Consider the following 22,437-nt stretch of genomic DNA (forward strand, 5'->3'; position numbering starts at 1 on the left):
GTGTTCGACAGCAGTCATTAACGCCAGATAGACGGAATTCACGTATTTAGATGCTAATTATAGATGACAAATGCTTTCAGAAATAAATCTCAGGCTTCTTGAATATCCCATACGATAAGTTTTACAGAACTTGGCATTTAATAAGTATTGATAAACAGAAATCTGATACAGTTTAAGACATGATATTATTGACAAATCGGGTATAACATTCACGTCAGTGAGCACAGTCATCAGAGGGTTCCGTTCAGGTGTTATGGGCTATTGTTGTTAAAGTTCCGTGTGGCAGGTTTTGCCGCCTTGCTTCTTTAATATGTTCGTGAACAAACACGCACCAAACTTGTTCAGCATGAGGATGGGATGAAGTCGGAGACAGCTGTGACCTGACGTGACAGATTCCGCATGTCATGTTCCCCCTGGGGCTCTCTGGTCGATACTCTCGAGTAGTGGTTTGCCTGTACCCTTCTGATTACATACCGCACTGGTGTAACTGCGGTATTGATGATCTAGTGAAAGAATCACTTTCTAGAGCAGGCTTAACCACTACAGAGAGAAAATAAAAATACTCCGATATCGGCTTTTCTGTAAAGGGGGAAAATTCCTTGAAGAAAAAACACCACTGTCCTGACTGTAGGGCTTTCAAACCACTTGGAATATTTGGTTACTTTGCACTCAGTGCCTCGTACCAAATGAAGGTAAGGATTGGTCGAATCTAAAGCACTTATCGAGGCAAAAACGTTTGGTCCTGTAGACATTTGCGAGTGAACAAATGCTTGGATGACTGCTGGTCAATCTGTATGAAGCCGCGGTACCTCTACCGATTCCGTGTCGTAAATCATCCAGGCTGATATTAAAGCCCTTGGGATAGTGGGGTACATTTGACCACGAAGAACGGTCATGTTTATGACACCTAAATCACATAACATATGCGATGGAAAGCGTTCATGCTTTTAGATAATATTGAGTGTTCTTTTTGTAAACAGGAGTTAAAAGGTAAAGCAAGTTTTATTCATAATTTCGAGACCTTTTCAGTGTGAAATGTTTAGAACAGAAGTTCTCGGGTTATACAATCAATACCCAGCTATATGTTTCATATGCTCCCAATTGTGTAAGATAAATATGCTACGTCTTAATGTATTATCCTCTCCTATATAAAGCCTTTTTCACTTTGGCCAAAATCAAATAAAAACAAATTTTAGTACAACTCGAATATGAAGTTTATGTTGAATGCGCACATATTCCAACCACTATAGTTATTTGCAAGGTCGTGACAACCTTCGTTCCATAATCAGAGAAATCTCGGCTAAAACAGTCGAACTTTTCTTTAGCTAGTATTATCAATTCGTTATAAAATAGTGATGACACTGCGTCTTCCCACAACAGAGCCGCAGTTTTGGGTATTATTGCAATACAACTCATATCACATTATCTTTGGAGAAACATCCCTGTCCCGGCACAAGCAATATTGTGCAGGACACTTTATCCTCATCTGGTCGAGCAGTGACACAAGTACATCCTATATCAAGCTATTTAGTTACTAGTGACGTTAGTTTCCCCTGCACTAACCCTTGTTAGGGAATGACTCTAGTTTCTCCTACACTAACCCTTGTTAGGGAATGACTCTAGTTTCTCCTGCACTAACCCTTGTTAGGGAATGACTCTAGTTTCTCCTACACCAACCCTTGTTAGGGAATGACTCTAGTTTCTCCTACACTAACCCTTGTTAGGGAATGACTCTAGTTTCTCCTACACTAAACCCTGTTTAGGAATGACTCTAGTTTCTCCTGCACTAACCCTTGTTAGGGAATGACTCTAGTTTCTCCTACACTAACCCTTGTTAGGGAATGACTCTAGTTTCTCCTACACTAAAACCCTTGTTAGGGAATGACTCTAGTTTCTCCTACACTCTAGGGAATGACTTCTCCTACACTAAACCCTGTTTAGGAATGACTCTAGTTTCTCCTACACTAACCCCTGTTTAGGGAATGACTCTAGTTTCTCCTACACTAACCCTTGTTTAGGAATGACTCTAGTTTCTCCTACACTAACCCTTGTTAGGGAATGACTCTAGTTTCTCCTACACTAAACCCTGTTTAGGAATGACTCTAGTTTCTCCTACACTAACCCTTGTTAGGGAATGACTCTAGTTTCTCCTAAACCCTGTTTAGGAATGACTCTACACTAAACCCTGTTTAGGAATGACTCTAGTTTCTCCTACACTAACCCCTTGTTAGGGAATGACTCTAGTTTCTCCTACAAATGACTCTAGTTTCTCCTACACTAACCCTTGTTAGGGAATGACTCTAGTTTCTCCTACACTAAACCCTTTTTAGGAATGACTCTAGTTTCTCCTACACTAACCCTTGTTAGGGAATGACTCTAGTTTCTCCTACACTAACCCTTGTTTAGGAATGACTCTAGTTTCTCCTACACTAACCCTTGTTTGGGAATGACTCTAGTTTCTCCTACACTAACCCTGTTTAGGAATGACTCTAGTTTCTCCTACACTAACCCTTGTTTGGGAATGACTCTAGTTTCTCCTGTAACCCTTTAGGAATGACTCCCTAGTTTCTCCTACTCCTACTAACCCTTGTTAGGGACTCTAGTTTCTCCTACACTAACCCTTGTTAGGAATGACTCTCTAGTTTCTCCTACACTAAACCCTGTTTAGGAATGACTCTAGTTTCTCCTACACTAACCCTTGTTAGGGAATGACTCTAGTTTCTCTTACACTATCCCTTGTTAGGGAATGACTCTAGTTTCTCCTACACTAACCCTGTTTAGGAATGACTCTAGTTTCTCCTACACTAACCCTTGTTAGGGAATGACTCTAGTTTCTCCTACACTAACCCTTGTTAGGGAATGACTCTAGTTTCTCCTACACTAAACCCTGTTTAGGAATGACTCTAGTTTCTCCTACACTAACCCTTGTTAGGGAATGACTCTAGTTTCTCCTACACTGTTGTTAGTCTCCTACACTAACCCTTGTTAGGGAATGACTCCTATTTCTCCTACACTAAACCCTGTTTAGGAATGACTCTAGTTTCTCCTACACTAAACCCTGTTTAGGAATGACTCTAGTTTCTCCTACACTAAACCCTGTTTAAATGACCCTCTGTTGTTGGGAATGACTCTAGTTTCTACTTCACTAACCCTGTTTAGGAATGATTCTGGTTTCTCTAACACCAACCCTTGTTGTGGAATGACTCTAGTTTCTACTTCACCAAACATTGTCTGGCAGTGGCAAGTTAGGAACACACAATGGTCCAGTGAGGGACACAAACACACCCACCGACCACCCACAAGTAGATGGGTGCCTTTTCGAAACCTAATAAATCTTCCAGCACAACTTGTCAACTTATAAACTGGCGATATCTTAATTAGTCATTCTCCCTAATTTTATCTTGTGCTAAGGTGACAATAAGCATTATGGTTTCATCACGAATCGGTTGTTGATTGGATTTGATATATCAATAATACATGCGGACAGTGTATTGTAATCCATCAATGAACACCACCGTCGATGTGTATTCTCTATGACACACTGACATGTCTGTAGCCTCAGGTTTGGTGCTCAATTAACGAGCTCTTGTCCAAGGTGTCCAATAAAACGTACATTTCAATTACTACAATGAAACATGCATTATTAATACAACACGTTCCATAAAGGGAAACATCAAAGGGAACACAACAGAACATTCGAAATAAATCGAATCTCCAAACCGAACAGATTTAACCTCGAGATAAACCCGGCATAAATCAATCATGAGATCTGTCATCTTGTCATCAGTGAGTTCCTGGCGCCACAATGACTACTTTCCCACCCTGCTATACCAGTCTGCCTGTGGGTGGCGCCACCCGCTTTCAACACAATGGCTGTTCCTAATCCGGGCCAGTTCTATTGAGTACTTCACGTGCTAGCTGTGCCAAGCAAGTTAAACCATGTCTTATGCTTCTCCAACATGTCTGACTTGCCCCAGAGTTAATCCATTGTCTGTACTCTACCTAGCGTTTGACCTTGACTTAGGAAGGTTTAATCTTGTATCCAGACATTGACCATCCAAGTCTGAAGTCGGAATGTATCCCGGCAAAGCACGATTCTCCTGAACATGCGTCATACACACACAACTTTGTCGACCAGGATTTTGTCATTAAGGCAACTAGTCTATTTCTAGTTTCTCTCGGCGACTTAAACTCTGATTAAATTAATTTCTGCACTCACTCTCCCTAGGAAATCGATAACAAACAAATCCGCTACATCGATGGCTTATTTGCAGCCTGCCATTGTTGTGTCTGAATTTAAAACTTTAAGCATGTTGCATGAAGCAGTATATTGATATCCATATACTGTTGTACTTGGACACTTTATCTATGGAACATGTTATAAAATGAGAACATGTATATTATTATTCATTCATGTGAGAATTGAAAGTATGTCCTATATACTAGTAAATGTCAAAGGTATTGAACGTACGTCAAATCTTATAGCATTGTTCGTCACCTGACAGTGGTGGCTCTTTTGTGAATTTACTGTTAAACTGGTGATGTGAAAGACTACAGCCGTTGAGTCGCTAAGAGGACCCCCGTTATAGCACATACCCTTTCTGTACATTTAAATTGCGTTACCTAAACACATCATTCAACTGTTCCAGTTTTAGACCAATTTGTTTCTCGGAGTTGTGGAATGTCGCTTTTGCTCGATTAAAAGTGTTGAAGAGCAATGATCGATCTATGACCGTCAATTGACGGAATGACGTGGGTCCACAATTAAGCCAGCCCCTCGGTAGATTTTATCGCCCCTCAGCCTCCCTCCCAACATGACTCCCTTACTGACGAATCGACATCACTCGTCAAACTGCTCCGTCCTATTAATTACAGTCAATTTATTACAATGTCTGTTTTCTTCACGCTCTTTTTTTCCTTATTGCCTCACCAGCTTAGTTTTCTTTATTTCTTCAATAAGTGAAGTCTTTCGAATGTAGCCGCGTCGACTAAACTCGCCAATATGTCCTCCATTCCCTAACACAGCGACAGAATACATCACCGCAGCCTCTAAATGAATGTCTTTGTACCAAGTCATGGTGTTAATAAACTGTATGTTGTCCACTCTGGGAGTCGGGAGAGGTCATACTTTATTACCTCCATTTGACCAAACTAAACTTGAAGACTGAAATTGGATCATTTTGCACGAAAACCAATATTGAAGATCGTTATGGTAGTTTATACCAACCGGAATAGCACAGATATAAAACACATCTTGTGCGGGAGGTTCTATACAATATCCTCGTTCTGAAAAGTTTCAGTGTTGGGTGTAAACATGCGGGCTGACTATAAAAGAAGCTGACATTTGGGCATTTAATAATGTCAACTCTAGGGTCTAGATCTATTCCGTTCTGGGCGCGATTGTATCGGAATCACTCAGGGGGAACACTATAGCTACACAGAAGGCGGCGAAGGGTATTTACAACGTGGGGGATAGAGAGTCACTTCTAAACAGATTTATCTGGCGATGGATCACATTTGAGCTTAATCATGTATTGTTTATCACGGCTGTGAAAAGACAGGTAGCGATTAAATGAGAAAAACACTAAATGCACCTGATTTATGTTGATTGCATCGATTCGAAGTATATTTATGGAGAGTGTCGACACGTTGAATCTATATCTCGCCTGGTGACAGCGCACTGTACTCGCGCCAACACCGTCTACGGAATGATTCCACGGACCACGTTGCCATACGCTACCCTTAGGCCATGGGTTATCTTCAAAACATTTTGGAGTGTCTGGGTATATTACCTAGATGTATGTTTGCTATGATCCTTCTCTTGACATATACCGAAGATCTAGCACTGTTTGAACATGTTGAATTTAAAATACTTTCCGCCCGAGGGTATCTCCCTAATCTGCTTAAGCTCTACAAGCCTGCTACGTATGCTCACTAATGAACAATTACTAGAGCTGCCACCTGAACATTCAAATCATTTGATGGTCGAATGCAGTCGAATCCAAATGGGTGTGCTCGTATTTTTCACTTTTGTAATAACTTTTTGCATACCTACCACGTGTTTCCCCCTTGATGTCACGGCACTCCTATACCACGTTTTTCCCCCTTGATGTCACGGCACTCCTATACCACGTGATTCCCCCTTGATGTCACGGCACTCCTATACCACGTGATTCCCCCTTGATGTCACGGCACTGTTATATACTCTTTTATCGCAGTCACTCAAGCGTGAAACCTGTATGATTTCTTCTGTGTTCCTGAATGTATGTACCTGTGTGACTATCGCCCGAATCCATATACCTGCTCGTCTTTTTCACCTGTTTGCTTGATCTATTTCGTTGGCCATCCGTCATTTGGAATTGTTCGAATCTGTATGTTTATTTAACCTGTCCATTGGGATAGATATACCTGTATTTCGTTCTCACCTGTCCACCTGAATATATAGTATGACCAGAAATTATTGAGAATTTTAGGAATATGTTTAATTGGATTTCTAGTATAACCAACGTTGACCAGCTATCAAGTGCTTGGTTTCATTCAAGAGAGACAACTCCGTTAATCCTTTTTCATTAGTTTGTGAAGAGTTATCCCCCTTTGTTTACTTGCTAGCAGACGACATTTTCAGTGATCCTCAGTATGGATGATTTAGAGAAGAGGAAGTTGATATAAGAGTATTATAACAAGGACATCAGATCAGCTAAAGTGATTTCAAGTAGAACAGGCATCCCTTTTTCCACTGTTTATCGTGTTTTGAAAAATATTGGAAATGGATATGGCATAGAGCACCAGGGAGGCGCAGGTAGGCCCAGATAATTGACTGTCGGTGACAGGAGGCGGCTTGGTATTCTTGTTTCTAAAAACAAACGAAGGAGTTTAGAAAACTTAAGGCTGGATATGATTGATAGAGGAACTGTGTCTGTCTGTAAGGAGACAATTAGAACTGAGCTGCATGCAATGGGTTGTCAGAAAAGTCGAGGAATTCCATCACCGATCATGAAACCTGAAGAAAAGGAGCGAAGGTTGAACTGGTGCTTACAGCATAGAAATTTTAACTGGGACAATGTGATTTTCTCAGATGAAAGTTCTGTGTGGCTGTTTCCTAATACACTGAAATTCTGGACCAAACAAACTGAAAAAAACTTTGTATCAGCGCCCAAAGTACAGTCCGAAATTTAACGTGTGGGGTGGCATATCTGTGTTAGGGGCAACGCCCCTCTGTGTATTTGAAGGGAATATGAACAGTGAGCGGTACACATATATTGTCGAGGGACATTTACTTCCATCTGCTCACGTGTTCTATGGAAATGTTTTGATTTTCCAGCAGGACAACGACCCAAAATATGACATTATTAGATTGGCCAAGCTATAGCCCTGACCTAAATCCAATAGAAAATGTTTGGGGACTTATGAAGGAAATTGTCAATAAGAAATATCTGACAAATATTGCTGAAATGAAAGAAGAGGTGGTCCGATATTGGGACAGCATGGACCACGACTTTCTAACTTCTTTGATCAGTAGTATGCCCCGCCGCATTGAAGCCTGCATTGCTGCCCATGGTTACTTGACAAAATACTAACTGTTCACCTGTCTTTGAATCTGGAGTTATGTTCTGCTAATATTCACATTTAACACGTGAGTAATGAGTGAAAAAAATAAAAATTACAATCTTTAAATTCCCAATAATTTCTGGTTGTACTGTTTGTATGTGTGTCTACATCACCTGTGTATTTGAATATAATGTACCTGTGTGTCTATTTGTCCCGCTGATTTGAATAAGTGAACGTTTGTGCCTATATTACCTATCTACCTGAAAGTATGTACCTGTATGTCCTTCACCTGTAGACTTGATTTTTTACTTGCTGTATGTCTATTTACCTGTTTATTTGAAAACATGTATATGTATGTCTGCTTCAGCTGTCCACCTGAATGTAGGTACATGAGTCTAATCGCCTGTGTATCTGAATGTATGTACCTGTATGTCTATTTCACCTGCTGATCTGATTATGTGTACCTGTATGTCTATTTCACTTGTCTACCTGAATATGTATACTTGTATGTCTATTTCACCCGTCAACCTGAATATGTATAACTGTATGTCTAGTTCACCCGCACGTCGTCATATGAGCGAAATATTCTCAAGCACGACGTAAAACCCAATTTCACCTCACCTCACCTCTATTTCACCCGTCTACCTGAATACACATACCTGGATGTCTTTATCACCTGTGTACCTTGATGCAAGCACACCATCAAGTCTGGACGTTTCATGTTTCGTGGCATCTACCTCCAGGACTGTGAAGTAACACACCTTTGTCAGCGAGAACTTGTATGGAGATCGACTCTGTCTCAATCAATTACAGACAGAGAGAGAAAAAGTGTCGAAGCTTAACGCTGATGTAATTAGAAGAAAGCACTGCGGTATTTTGTGCAGTCGATAGGAATCAGTGTAATGTACAAGCACTTGTGTGCGAATCATGCTGGAAGTGATGACTGTAATTGGCAGTCCGAGCTGACCACTGGATGACAGTGAAGGTGATAGTGCTCATTGCGGGAGTGAGGTGGCCATTTGCCACCAGCTATACTGACAATTCACTGAGACAACGTCCTTAAGGGAGAGATGTATATGCCGTGTATTAGCTGGCCATTATTTTCAACCTTGAAATGGACCAAGAATTTAAGTAATTGATCCTGTTTTGTCTTCAAATGATAATGATGAATTATGTGGCCATTTTAGGCAGGCGAAAATATGAACACCAACGTTATGGCGAAACGGGTCATACCCAAAAGCTCACTGCTCGGACATTTTCTTGTTAACTAAATATTAACGTCAGCGCCAAACAATAACCAGTCTTGACTCTCCACCGACAAAGATTATTCTGGGTGTAAAAGGCAAAGCAGGCAATGCGTGTCAGGAATGGATCACTGAACATCAGTGACGACAGCAGGCGTTGTTTGATACGACAGTCAAGCGTTTCCACAGGTTAAGAGTGAGTGAGTTTATTTTACGCCGCACTCAGCAATAGTCCAGCTATATGGCGGCACTCATAAGAAACATTCTGACTTAAGTGACATAGCCATGATTTCATGTTGGAAAAGAAAGAAACAATTATAATCAGTACATCTCCATATAATATTCCACAGGCCGCGAATACAATACTCACACTATAGCATACCGATCTCGCTATAGAGTGAGTGAGTGAGTTAGTTCTACGCCGCACCCAGCAATATTCCAGCTATGTGGCGGCGGTCTGTAAATAATCGAGTCTGGACAAGACAATCCAGTGATCAACAGCATGAGCATCGATCTGCGCAATTGGGAACCGATGACATGTGTCAACCAAGCCAGCGAGATACGACAGAAATGTTATACTAACATTCACAATATGTCTGTCATCAGAGAGGGAGAACTGTTTTAACTAGACTGGAAATGCAATTAATTGATATCAGTAGTTCCAGAAACTGTAATGCATACAGGATTATATTTATATCGACCCCCTAGCTAGGGATAACAAGGTGTATTTAAAATTTTTGCTGGTCTGGGGATGGAGCATCAGATCTCCCGGATGTAGGTGTAGACGTCTAAACACCTCACAATTTGACAATACCTTTCTAATATCATGTGCACAAGTTCACGAGAGTCAGCGGGGATTATTATGGGAGGCAGCCTGCTCGATCCAGCTAAATTACTTCTCATGAGATTCTAGAAATAGATTACAAGAAAGGATTGGATCTTATTCCACGAATATAGACCCACCGTTAATGAAGTTGTTGTCGTTTTCTCTAAGACCTGATTGAACACCAGTTGATGTGGGTTTGCTGGTATGGAAGTAGTGAGGCAGTCGTGTCTTTCATCCCAGCATCTCAAAGTAATATGTGACAATGTCTATATATGTGCTTATTCCAAAACATGCATGCATTCTCACGCCGGCTTGAAACAGACACGCACACAAACTCACAGGCAAGGTCAAAGTATATGTCAGATGTACACACTAGGGCAAACCACATGCATACGCACGCAAAAAAAGCATACGTGCACACACTAACATGTAGACACATGCACACGCTCACACATAAGTTCAAAACACATGCCTTGCTCAAAACATGCACACACTCACATGCCTTGTTCAATACATGCACACACTCACGTGTCTTGCTCAAAACATGCACACACTCACATGCCTTGCTCAAAACATGCACACACTCACGTGCCTTGCTCAAAACATGCACACACTCACATGCCTTGCTCAAAACATGCACACACTCACACGCAAGCTCAAAACATGCACACACTCACATGCCTTGTTCAAAACATGCACACACTCACACGCAAGCTCAAAACATGCACACACTCACACGCAAGCTCAAAACATGCACACACTCACATGCCTTGTTCAAAACATGCACACACTCACACGCAAGCTCAAAACATGCACACACTCACACGCAAGCTCAAAACATGCACACACTCACACGCAAGCTCAAAACATGCACACACTCACATGCCTAGTTCAAAACATGCACACACTCACATGCCTTGCGCAAAACATGGACACACTCACACGCAAGCTCAAAACATGCACACACTCACATGCCTTGTTCAAAACATGCACACACTCACACGCAAGCTCAACACATGCACACACTCACATGCCTTGCTCAAAACATGCACACACTCGCATGCAAGCTCAAAACATGCACAACCTTACATGCCTTGCTCAAAACATGCACACACACTCACATGTCTTGCTCAAAATGAAATGGTAACATACACATCAGCATACTTTCCTAACAACATAGAGTTAAGATAGTTAAAGTCAAATATAACGTGTTGTGAGTGTTTGTGTGAAGGTACAACTTGACTAAGTGTTGAAACTTATCGGTAATTTGTGTATATTTTCAGAGGAAGACAAGACGTCACAGCCCATTCGCTCCACCTCCTCTCCTGGTAAGTTTTAAAGCCGTGTTGTCATTTGCAAACATTTCAGTCTGGAAAGCAGTATTCACATATCATAGTTAGAAAGAAATAGTTTCCTTGTCCTATATATATCAGAAAGTTTCCTTATATGTTGTCAACGCACACAGTTGTTCACTATCAATGAACAACGACCTTGGACTTGCTAGGACTGTTGACTTGGGTCAAGTTGGCGTTAAAGACAGTCACTGCAAGTTGAGAAAGTTTTTAAGTCGGTTATAGTGCGCCGTTTGCTATATTCTTCTTGAAAGAAATTTTATCATCTCTTGGGGATCTATCAAAGAATCAAATATCAAAACTGCTTTAATGGAATAATATATAACTGTAACAAGTGAGTCAAACCCCAGTCTTATTCTTATTCATATATATGATTACACATGTTATATTATGGATTACACTTTCTCATCTGATATATGATGTATTTCAGCCAAGCGGTAATTACACCAATGTGCCAGTTTCACTCGTGGCACCAATAACAGTGACTATATCTAGACGTGACATAATCGCTCTTTAACAAAATGTCTACTAACCTTATATAACTGAGCTATATTATGTATTTTACAGTGATATACAGATCTGATAAGTTAAAAGGCAGCCTACGGATAGTGGATGGACCTTTTTCCAAATACCGGAATGCGTACCAGGACGTCAGAACCGACGCCTTTATAGATATAAAAGGATCCTTTAGGTATCTGGTGAGTACATTCTTTTCTGCTATATTGATAGTGATATGTCACAGGTTTTCATCATTGGCGTCCGAGTAAATTTGAACACAATCTTATTTTAGGATGCATTAACGTTAAACATTGTCGATCAATGTATTCTTTCTCCATCAAAGGATATTCAGAGCATACATTTCTTGCTCGATTTATCATATTTGATGTCAATTCCGATACAGTGAAGAAAACCCTTAGGTGCCGGATTGCATCCAGAAGTCATTCGACAAAGTAATGTATCACTGCTCGGAAGTTTTGGAGATGTCTGACGGGAAGTTGAGACTTGAGCCGGAAGTCATGAGCGCTAGGCAACATGTTAGCTTCGAGACTATGTCACGTGACGAGTCCATTGATCCGGGTCTTGATGTTGGCTCTAGTAGACTATGTATTGACTTAAACAACACAATGCGACTGCATCTGGCCCACCTTGTTTTCTCTTGACGTCGGGAGGTCCGTTAATTGATCTCCAAACAGCTCAGATTTTCCTGGATGGCATTAACTAGTAGTTCTTCAAACTTCCATTCAATAACAGGTCTTTCTGGTCCTCTTCCCCCTGCGTTCCCTCTGCGTTCCCCCCACACATTGTCCTCGGGTCGACCGACTCAGTACAGAGTGAATACAATCTCGGCAATGCAGTTTGTCCTAACATGCCTATTCATTACCTCAAGTAGGTCTTATCGGCTTCGTGAAGAAGTCAAAACCTTTTTCAATTATTCCAGATCCTGTTCACAATAGTTGCTGTTGTGAAGGTTCCTGAAGTATGGGAACACCTGTATCACACGGATTGTTCCCTGTATCCCTTACAGGTTTAGGAAAGCCTGTTTCTCGGGGTGTTTTAGAACCTGTCGGAGTAGGATTCCTGTGTTGAATCAGTTCAATTCATTTACTTTGGGGTAACTGTTTCTCGCTGGTGAAACTTTCAGGTGGAAGCTAGTTTGTCCCACCATGTGTCAAGAGGTACCATTGTCTCGTTATCTCTCGTTATTGCCGGGTATTACACATGCATATTTCAGTGTTTAGTAGTGTCAAGTATTGCATATTGGTAATTCAGTATTAGTAATATCAAATACTACATAATACTTATGAGTATTGATTAGTGTCCCGTATTATTAATAAACATGTTCTTGTTGAGTCATGTCAAGTATTGTTTAGTATTGAGCCCGTGAAGATCCGGGTTAGAATTGGGCATCGGTAACCTATGCTTGTCGTGGGAGTCGACCAACGAGATTGTTGTTGGTTGGTTGACACATGTCATCGTATCCCAATTGCTTAGAATGATGCCGCTTACGCTTTTGATCACTGGATTATTTACAGACCGCCGCCATACAGCTGGAATATTGCTGAGTGCGGCGTTAAAAAACGATAAATACATAATTCGTCAATCAATTGCTTAGCATTGTGTAGTATTACGTATTACTATTTTGGTGTGTAGTAATGTAATGAATCACATATTTGTGTTTCTGTACTCTGTAGTGTGAAATATTACATGTGTTTAGCAGTGTCACGTATTAGTTACAGGATAATATTTTAGTGCTTAGTGTTAGGCATAACATTACAATTTCGGTGTTTAGTTGTGTCAAGTTCTAAACCATATTATCAACCAGAACTGGCTCCCACAGTAGATATCGCTTGTGGGAGATCTAGCGATATCTACAAGCGATATCTACATAGTAGATTACATTGTAGATATCGCAACAACTGAACAGTCATAATGCTATTACATCATCAGTTATGACCTCACAATGCTTTGACATCACTAATAACACAGCCGACAATGCTATGACGTCACAAAGTTGATGACATCACAATGTTAAGCTGATGACGTCAGCTGATGCTATAACCTCACTGAGATCACTGAGATCACTGCTCAAGAAGCCCAATGGCAGTTTTGCGTTCAGATAAATTCATTCTTTTACTGATAACTGATGAAGAATGTTTTTGATGATAAATATAACCTCACCCTCGTGTCGTCTGATATCAAATATATCAACACTCGTTGGTTAACGTAAAAATAACCTCGGCAAGCCTCGGATGTTTGTAACTTTAATCAACTCGCGTTGATATATTTGATATCAGAAGACACTTGGATGAGATTCTCTATGTATGTCAGTTTAGCAGTTCAAGTTGTTGCATAAGGTCACACCACAGTGTGGAATACCCACTTGTATAATTGTATACATGAGTGAGAGACCACGTGTTTGCAGATAGCTACCCCTGCTACACACTGCCATATATGGTGCACCGAAAATGTTATCACTGCAATGGACATTATATTCTCAGGGAGCTCCGAGTTCGGTATCCGGCGACCTTGGGATGGGTGTTTTTCGATTCTATGCATTTGTTTACGTCAAAAAGAACGTTTGCATATGAGAACGAGGGACATTTACGTTCCATTTATTCACTCGCCCGAATATCAGATTGACGATCGTTTATATATTCCATCAAGCATTCTATGTGCTGCTTCCATTTGCAGATAGGATTTGGGGTTTAATGAGTCCATGCTAAGTAGGCTTTACTATCAGACAGCTAAGAAATGCAGACCCTGTCTGATTACTCGGCCATCTGCTTCTATACCAGTCGATTTATACATCCATGTATATGTTGCTATAGCACGAGACTTGTGGCCATCGTGCTGGCATTTCGTTGTCCGGAGATACAAATTTGTTATGATGAACGCCGCTAATCGAATCTGCCTTGCATTAGCATGATGCGGTACTAAGTAGCTAGGGCCATCAATTACAACACTGACCCCATCCAACATCCAATTCCAGCTATTTGTCATCTACTGGACCCTGAGTATCACACACACCCCAACAATAGAAGCTCTCGTCTCAATGTCACCACATTATTCCCTTATTCCTTTCCTTTGTTGGTGATGAGGGGCCCTCAATTTGCAGGATGTAATTGGATTGCAGCAGATTACCACGTGTATAGAGGGGAGCACATCACCGGCCTTTACAACCCTATTGACACGTGGTTGGAGTTGGCAGACAAGAGCTTTCTGCAGGGTTCTCATATTCTCAGTGCAGACTATATGCTGTATTCCAGCAGCATGGTTGTGTTTTAATGTCTCGGAAATGATATCAGCATATCTATGTTAGTATCCACATCTATGAATTCTGTGGACAAGTTGATACGGCATCTGCTCGGACAGTCAAATGTATTCGATATTCTCTGGTCACATCTTAACGAAAGATGTTAAAGGGTGGTACTTGTTGTTGCCCAGCCTGCATAAAACAAAGACTGGGTCTGGGTTGGTAATCTTGGTCTGAAAGGGATACCATACCAAACTGCTATGTGGTATCTCATTATCTATTAAGTCACACACGCACGCACGCACGCACGCACGCACGCACACACACACACACTCACGCACGCACACACAGACACACACGTATACGGTGCGCCTGGGCAATAATTTTGAACTCGACGTTAAGCCCTATTTACCTAACCAGCTCATATTCGCCTCTGTCACATGACTTTGTTTTAGCCAATGTGTTAGACATTGATTGCGCAATGCTATTTAGAAAGTGGTCAAATGTAATATGTTATATTTGGAAGAAAGTGTAATTCCAAATATAACATATGTTACGTGTTAGACATTGTTGTAATTACTTTGCTGTTACAGTAGATGTTCCTTCTTGCTCTGCCCCTCGTATAGTTACTCACTGTAATATCGCCTTCACTGAATGATTTATGACTGCAGCTGAAAGAGAGAAATGGTAGAACACTTTGATTGACACCCGGTGTTCAAAATATGTGTTGTTATTGGAACTTTTATTGTAATACCTGAGAGGTTTTAAGGCTGATTGTAAGGGCATTGACACTGGACGTTCGGTGGGACGAGCGAACGCTTTAATCACTTGGCCACCGCATGTTATGATAACCAGATACACATAATGCCACAAGTAAGCTGATTACCATATATATAGCCCATTTATAGTGTCGCCCACCGTGATATTGCTGGAATATTGGTTAATGTGGCGTAAAACCGAACTCACTCATGTAGGTTCAAACTATTTAACCAGCTCCCCCAACCCCTGGGGAAATTTGGTTTTTGGTTTGTTGTTTAACGCAATGGCGGCGGTCTGTAAATAATCGAGTCTGGACCAGACAATCCAGTGATCAACATCATGACCTAGTTAAGTTAACCATGGTTCAGGTCGCCCATGCATATTGACATCATTCTGTATATGCTTTTAGAAATTTGTATAAAACGTTCCGAAAATTTACTGTATTCTGCCAAAATATTTTTATTACTTGAAACCGTGCATATTATATTATGTTTGTACGTATGCACTGAACATATCGAAAATGTTACGACATTTTAAAACAAGGTCCCACCGAGATTTGAACTCGGATCGCTGGATTCAAAGTCCAGAGTGCTAACCATTACACCATGGGACCTCTTACATGATTCTTATTCATACTCGCTGAAATACAAACAGCATTAAACGTTTTCCACTTTGTGTAAAAATATGAAACACTTTAATCTTTAAACTTGCAAGACACGTATAAGTACGTTATATTGAAACGACCTCCAATTTTGACTATGTTTGGCTATCAAACACATAACGGAATTGTAGCCAACAATAAAGACAGTGACAATTGATGACAGTCACGTGACGTAGACGATGACAAAGTAGACACATGTTTGTGCTTGAGGGCAAATGTAGGCTAGTTGTAGAGGGAGCGTGGTTGGTCCGTAGACATGTAACCATAGCCACGACATGTGACGTCTTTAGTCTCCATCCATAGATGTTAGCGTCATAGATGAGTCATACATACCTATGATGCTTTAATGATATATGCTTACAATAATGCTTCATTGACCGACGGGATCGGGTGGTCAGTCTCGCTGACTTGGTTGACACATGTCATCGGTTCCTAATTGCGCAGATCGATGCTCATGCTGTTGATCACTGGACTGTCTGGTCCAGACTCGATTATTTACAGACCGCCGCCATATAGCTGGAATATTGCTAAGTGCGGCGTAAAACTAAACTCACTCACTCACTGACCGAAGGGTTGTAACTTGTTGTTGACGGACAGGTATTTGTATTTATGGTTATACATAAACAAGACTTGACACATATCGGAAGAGTGACTTGACACGGCTGCTTCCAGAGTTGAACATGTACATACTTAGTAAGCTGGGATACAATTACGTGTATTTTTATATCTTTTCAATAATAATCTAGCATTAACTGGTAAGTTTCAGAGGTATCAAATCCCAATCTCCACCGCTGATTTAAACAGACGATTTAACAGCCGCATCACCGGGGAAGCTAATGTTTACGGAAAAATACTTCTATCCCATTCATCGTCGCTAGGCATTTTGACATAATGATATGTGTGTATGATTTACAAAATGAAAAGTTTCGCTTACTGCTAGATTCAAAATATGTCTGGCAGTTTTGGGAGTAACCACGATAGAAATCTTCTAATAGAGTGATTTTAAGTTTTGGGGACAACATGGAGCTTGGTATGTGGAGTTTCTCTGTATCCAACCAGAATTCAGATATGCGCCATAGTGAATGGTATGACGTCATACTTGTGAAGAGAAATGTATAACAAAACTTTGAAGGCCAACATTACATTGGTAGAGGTGTTCTGATGTAAGGCGGTTGCGGGGATCGTTGGTATTCAGTACCTGTCCTATATGCTAGTAAAGTATAACTGAACAAATACCTTGTTTAAAGGGCTCGGTGTTGTCGGTGTTTCCGTTATTCGGGGCCACAACCGACTGAAAAAAACCCAGCAATATCGTCGCTGACACCAAAGAACTCGCGGTGAATTTTGTCTTGCGCGCTGAATTCTGCTCCAAGTTTAGTTTGGTGCGCTCACATCTACGGGTAACCTAGCTCTCCGGTGAAGGCACAGTGTGTTTATCTCGTAAATAATAATACGTTAACACCATCATTATTATTTTAGTCGAACTATAACATCGTGGTTTGTGAATATGGAGTTGCAGGTTCCCTTGTGTCACACAGCGAGTGATCGAATGACTTGGTGTGCGTCAGAACGAGGTATATGGTGGAACCGGCATGGGATACACGTCACACGGTTCTTGCACAAATGGGCCGGTGTTGTGTCACCTCCGCTTTGATGTATGTCTAACACTGAATCTCACTTACCTCGCAAGTACGGTTACCTTGATTCCATGACATTTAATCATCACCAGTTCCTTTGTAATCCACAAATACCGTGATGTTCTTGAACAATCGTCATCAAAGTACCTCGCGCGATTAGCTGGCAAGTTGTGACATGTTGTTGCTATTTCCATTCACGTTAAGAAATGCCCCAAAAGAGCAATATTACGTAATTGCGAAACACCAGTGTTCTACAGTGTATCAAACAATGGGATATGATAAACTGACGCCCCAAAAACTTTACGATAGTATTAAATCAATACAGCTGAACGCAACGCGACCCCCAACACACCCCCAACACCCCCAACACACAAATTATAGATGTATGAAGTAAATAGTATCAAAAAGATTAAAATATCCACGATATTTATAAATGATAGTCATGAAGCAACCGATGTAGAGTGACTCGCCACATTTATAACGTGTAGGACCACCCCTGCTACAAGACACGCAAAACAATTCCGGCGCACAGAAATAGTCAGTCATCTTGTGACGTCACGCGGAATACGAAGCCTATCTTCTTGGAGTGCCTGGACTAGTTCCTGTCGGTTGGCTGGGGGGCGTGGTGGCTAACACTACGATCCATGTCAACCCAGAGGTGTACTATAGAGGACATGGCTGGGGAACGTTGTTGGCTACAAAGACGTTCCGCACAAATCAGGGGTCTGGCCTTATCCTGCCGGTAATGGACACCATTGCAATGCGATCATTATAAGGCGATGACGTAAGACGTCCATCTTGGTAGCTTTAATAATTCGTGTGATATGGCCCCCTATGCACAGTTTGTTACATCTTCACGGCGAGTTCCAGCGAAATAGAGTACAATATCACCTTCAGTTTAGTCGGCAATTATACCACTGTAGTTCAGGATAATTAAGACAACAGTGATTTGACACCCAATACAGTTCTGCATTTTTATTCACTATCGTTACTTATCTGTATTCGCACACCAGGATATTCAGTAAAAATACACAATCTTCACGTCACAAAACCCACACTGCTCTGGTAGTAAGTACTCCTGGCCCAGTTTCCCATGCGCTGTACAGAGTTGCGTCCCTTCGTTTCGCCAGGATTCTACTAATAATTCTCTGTTGTTCCGTACCATACCCGTGGTACACGTCTAAGCTATGGTGCTTCCACCCAAAGATGCAGTAACGCGCCACTGTAATATTCAAACGTATTCAACCTTAGAAGACGTTATGTTTGTAATCAATATAGACCTTGCTTTCACAGCAACACAACGACAAACAGACACCTGAACTTCAAGATTTTCAAACTTTATATCCCCATCAAGCCAAGCTATTCCAAGAAAACGCATCTTGGTTCTCAACGTTATCGAAAAGACAACCCGTCGGATCTCAAAGGGACTTGTCAACCAGACTGCCAGAGCAGTTCGATCTATACAGCAAATATTTCCCCAGCCGTAGCCACAAACCGATCACATTAGTTTATCGGCAAGCTTGTAGGGTCTAGTGTTTGGTTGGTTACTGTAGGGCAACATACAGCACATACTGACGGTCACAGGACCTCGCGGACACACTCAACAAGGTGGCATAAGGCTATTAAACGGAAACAGTCCTATATTTAGTTTCTTCTAGGTTCCTGAGATTCAGCTTATTATGTCAATCTGGTTAACAGCTTCGTCCTTTATGTTCAAATATCCATACTGCTATTTAAACTGTTTCGAATACGTATGGTCTTTCTTGGCATTAGAGTTGAAAATAGCCACAAGTGTTTCAACTTTCATCGTTATGGTTGTTCTATAGATGAACACCGACAGTTCAAACACGACAGTGGCACGGTTCGTGGACAAGTGACGTAACCAGACAGCGTCTGGCCCAGGCCTCTCTTTGATCATATGATTCCTATATAAAATGAGCAACAAAATAAGGTATTCTTGAACATTGACTTTTACGTCAGTTTAGAGAACAGATCAAAGATCACTTCTATTAAGCAACTTCTTAGCTTACCTTGTGAAGCATTAGTGCAATTTAATATCAACAACAGATTTTACGCCTAAGAAGTTGTGATTGTATGTGGATTTACAAGTTAAATTTAAAGTAATGATGTTAAATATGTTAATGGCAGTGTATGAAATAAGGCCTATCTGACGGACGGTCTAGATTTACAGCTAGCCAGCCTGGTGGTCTGGTAAAAATACTCCATACATCTGAGTAAATTCACCAAATCTTGCTTGGTGTCTGGTCTCGTTAAATCCGTTTTGGGCTGGTAACATTTTGAAGTTACTAGCCCTGGTGTCTGGCTGGGTTTTTTGCTTATTTCATACACTGGTAATGGTCATACGAAACTAAATTTGAGAATTGTAAACGTGTGGTGGCGCCATTGATTACCTCTCTGTTTCTGAGCTGACTGGTACACTTTTGTTATGGCGTTGTTTAGTGAACGATATAGCCGACTGGGGATCTGCTGATACCACATACACGTGTACAATCTAGATGGGTACAGCCAGGTAATGTCATTTAAGTGGAATATTCAACCTATCACAGATGGGACGCTTCTGCACATATGGGTTATAGGAAATATTAAGTAGATCTTAACATGCCTATGTGGTTATAAATATATCAGATATTTCATCGGCGCATTTGGTATCATCCAAGCCATAATGAAAGAGATTCATGGTCACATTACCTCGTGATGGAAAGGCGATCTATAGTTTCATGTCTACCAGTGACTGTATGCCCGCCTGTATGTCTGTCTGTATGTATGTATGTATGTATGACTGTATGTATGACTGTATGTATGACTTTATGTGTGTATGTGTGTATGTGTGTGTATGTATGTATGACTGTATGTATGACTTTATGTATGTATGTATGTGTGTGTATGTGTGTATGTATGTATGTATGTATGTATGTATGTATGTATGTATGTATGTATGTATGACTGTATGTATGACTGTATGTATGTATGTATGTATGTATGTATGTATGTATGTATGTATGTGTGACTGTATGTATGTATGTATGTATGTATGTATGTATGTATATGTGTGTATGTATGTGTGTATGTATGTATGTATGTATGACTGTATGTATGTATGTATGTATGTATGTATGTATGTATGTATGTATGTATGTGTGACTGTATGTATGTATGTATGATGTATGTATGTATGTGTATGTATGTATGTATGTATGTATGACTGTATGTATGTATGACTGTATGTATGTATGTATGTATGTATGTATGCATGTGTATGTATGTGTGTATGTGTGTGTATGTGTGTGTGTGTGTGTGTGTGTGTATGTGTGTGTGTGTGTGTGTGTGTTGTGTGTGTGTGTGTGTGTGTGACTTTACGTTTATGTTTTTGCTTTGTATTTAAGGCTGCACATGTATGGTTAACGGAAATAGTTATGAAGCTGTGTGTCGAGAGTATGTGCATGGACTGACGGTGCCTATAGATGATGCCATCATTTTGAATGGTCAAGGTCGCCAAAGCGAATGTTCATAGGTCACTAATCCTGAGGGCACGCGGCATGAATGACTTTCGGTTATTCGATAGCCAATTACGCTATCTGCCACACGTGAAGAACACTGCCACACGAAAGAGATTACCAATGGATTCTACCAAACAAAGTCTCATTGCCATGGGTAAAGTTCTATTTAATAATGCAAATGGACAGACTGCAAGATATATGACCTCCAATATAGATACTAAAGTACACAATATAGAAGTTCACACGTGTTGTGAGAGAATGAAAACAACGAGTAGTATACACAATGGGGCTACGGGACCAGGTCCCCCCAATTTTTAAATTGAGCCCTTGAGAAGTCCCTAATCGCGTAGCCCCATTGTGTATACTACTACTGAGGTGCTTGCCAAATTTGATGAAAATCGGTCAAATAGTTTTATGAAATGTTAACTTTTAAGTGAGCATGGGGTCGGTCGGGAAAATGCAAAATGTCCAACTTTTTGTCGTAATTAAGTCTTAATTAATATAATGAAGTCATCGAGAGTGTTCCCAATGCCGTTTTGCTATAGCGTAACCATCTGCCGAGATGCATGCAAAATTTCACGGAAATCGGTCAAATAGTTTAGGAAATAATAAGGTGTTTTTAGCTGAATGAAACGCAGGTCTCGGCAGTCATCACCTCGCTACCTTCTCGGGGGGTTGCTTTGAGCGAGCGCCGTGGACGAGTATAAGTGTGTGCGAGTGTGTGTTTCGGCTCGGCTATGATGATGATGCACGGCCGACTGACTAGCGAGGCTACAGATGTCTGAAAGTGAATGAAACGCATCTCTCGGCAGTTCCTCCCCGGGTCTCGGTATCACCGAGCGAGCGCTATGGGCAAGTCGCAGTGTGTGTGTGTCTCGGATCAGCTATTATTCACCATGTGCAGCTCGCTGTATAGCTGGATGGCCACATAGCATACCACAACCTAATAGCACATACAAATAATCATGAGAATTATCATACAGTCTGCGATCTAAGAGGGACTGTGTCGTGAGGTACGATCATCAACATCCTTTCTGACGAATGCTCTCGGCGATCCGTCTTTCAAGTAGTACAAGTTCGGTTCGCAGTCTTTGATGTCGACAAGGTCTAGAATGTACATTTTCATGGACCATATCGG

At 41.0% G+C, this 22,437-nt stretch overlaps 1 protein-coding gene and 1 non-coding gene across 2 annotated transcripts in view; one reads left to right on the forward strand and one right to left on the reverse strand.

The window, feature by feature from the left end:
* The window catches only part of LOC124282844 (atrial natriuretic peptide-converting enzyme-like), an 82,811-nt gene that overhangs the window by 22,149 nt on the left and 38,225 nt on the right, over positions 1-22,437 (forward strand). Inside the window, 2 exon segments of the mRNA XM_046718881.1 lie at positions 10,902-10,946; positions 11,538-11,668. Coding sequence (XP_046574837.1) covers positions 10,902-10,946; positions 11,538-11,668 — 176 coding nt within the window.
* Positions 16,025-16,096, reverse strand: Trnaq-uug. The gene has a single exon. It is a non-coding gene; the product is annotated as a tRNA-Gln (tRNA).

The sequence above is a fragment of the Haliotis rubra genome, unplaced genomic scaffold (genome assembly GCF_003918875.1).
Source record: "Haliotis rubra isolate DU_JTF1 unplaced genomic scaffold, ASM391887v1 Scf304, whole genome shotgun sequence".
In the NCBI taxonomy this organism is placed as follows: Eukaryota; Metazoa; Mollusca; class Gastropoda; order Lepetellida; family Haliotidae; genus Haliotis; species Haliotis rubra.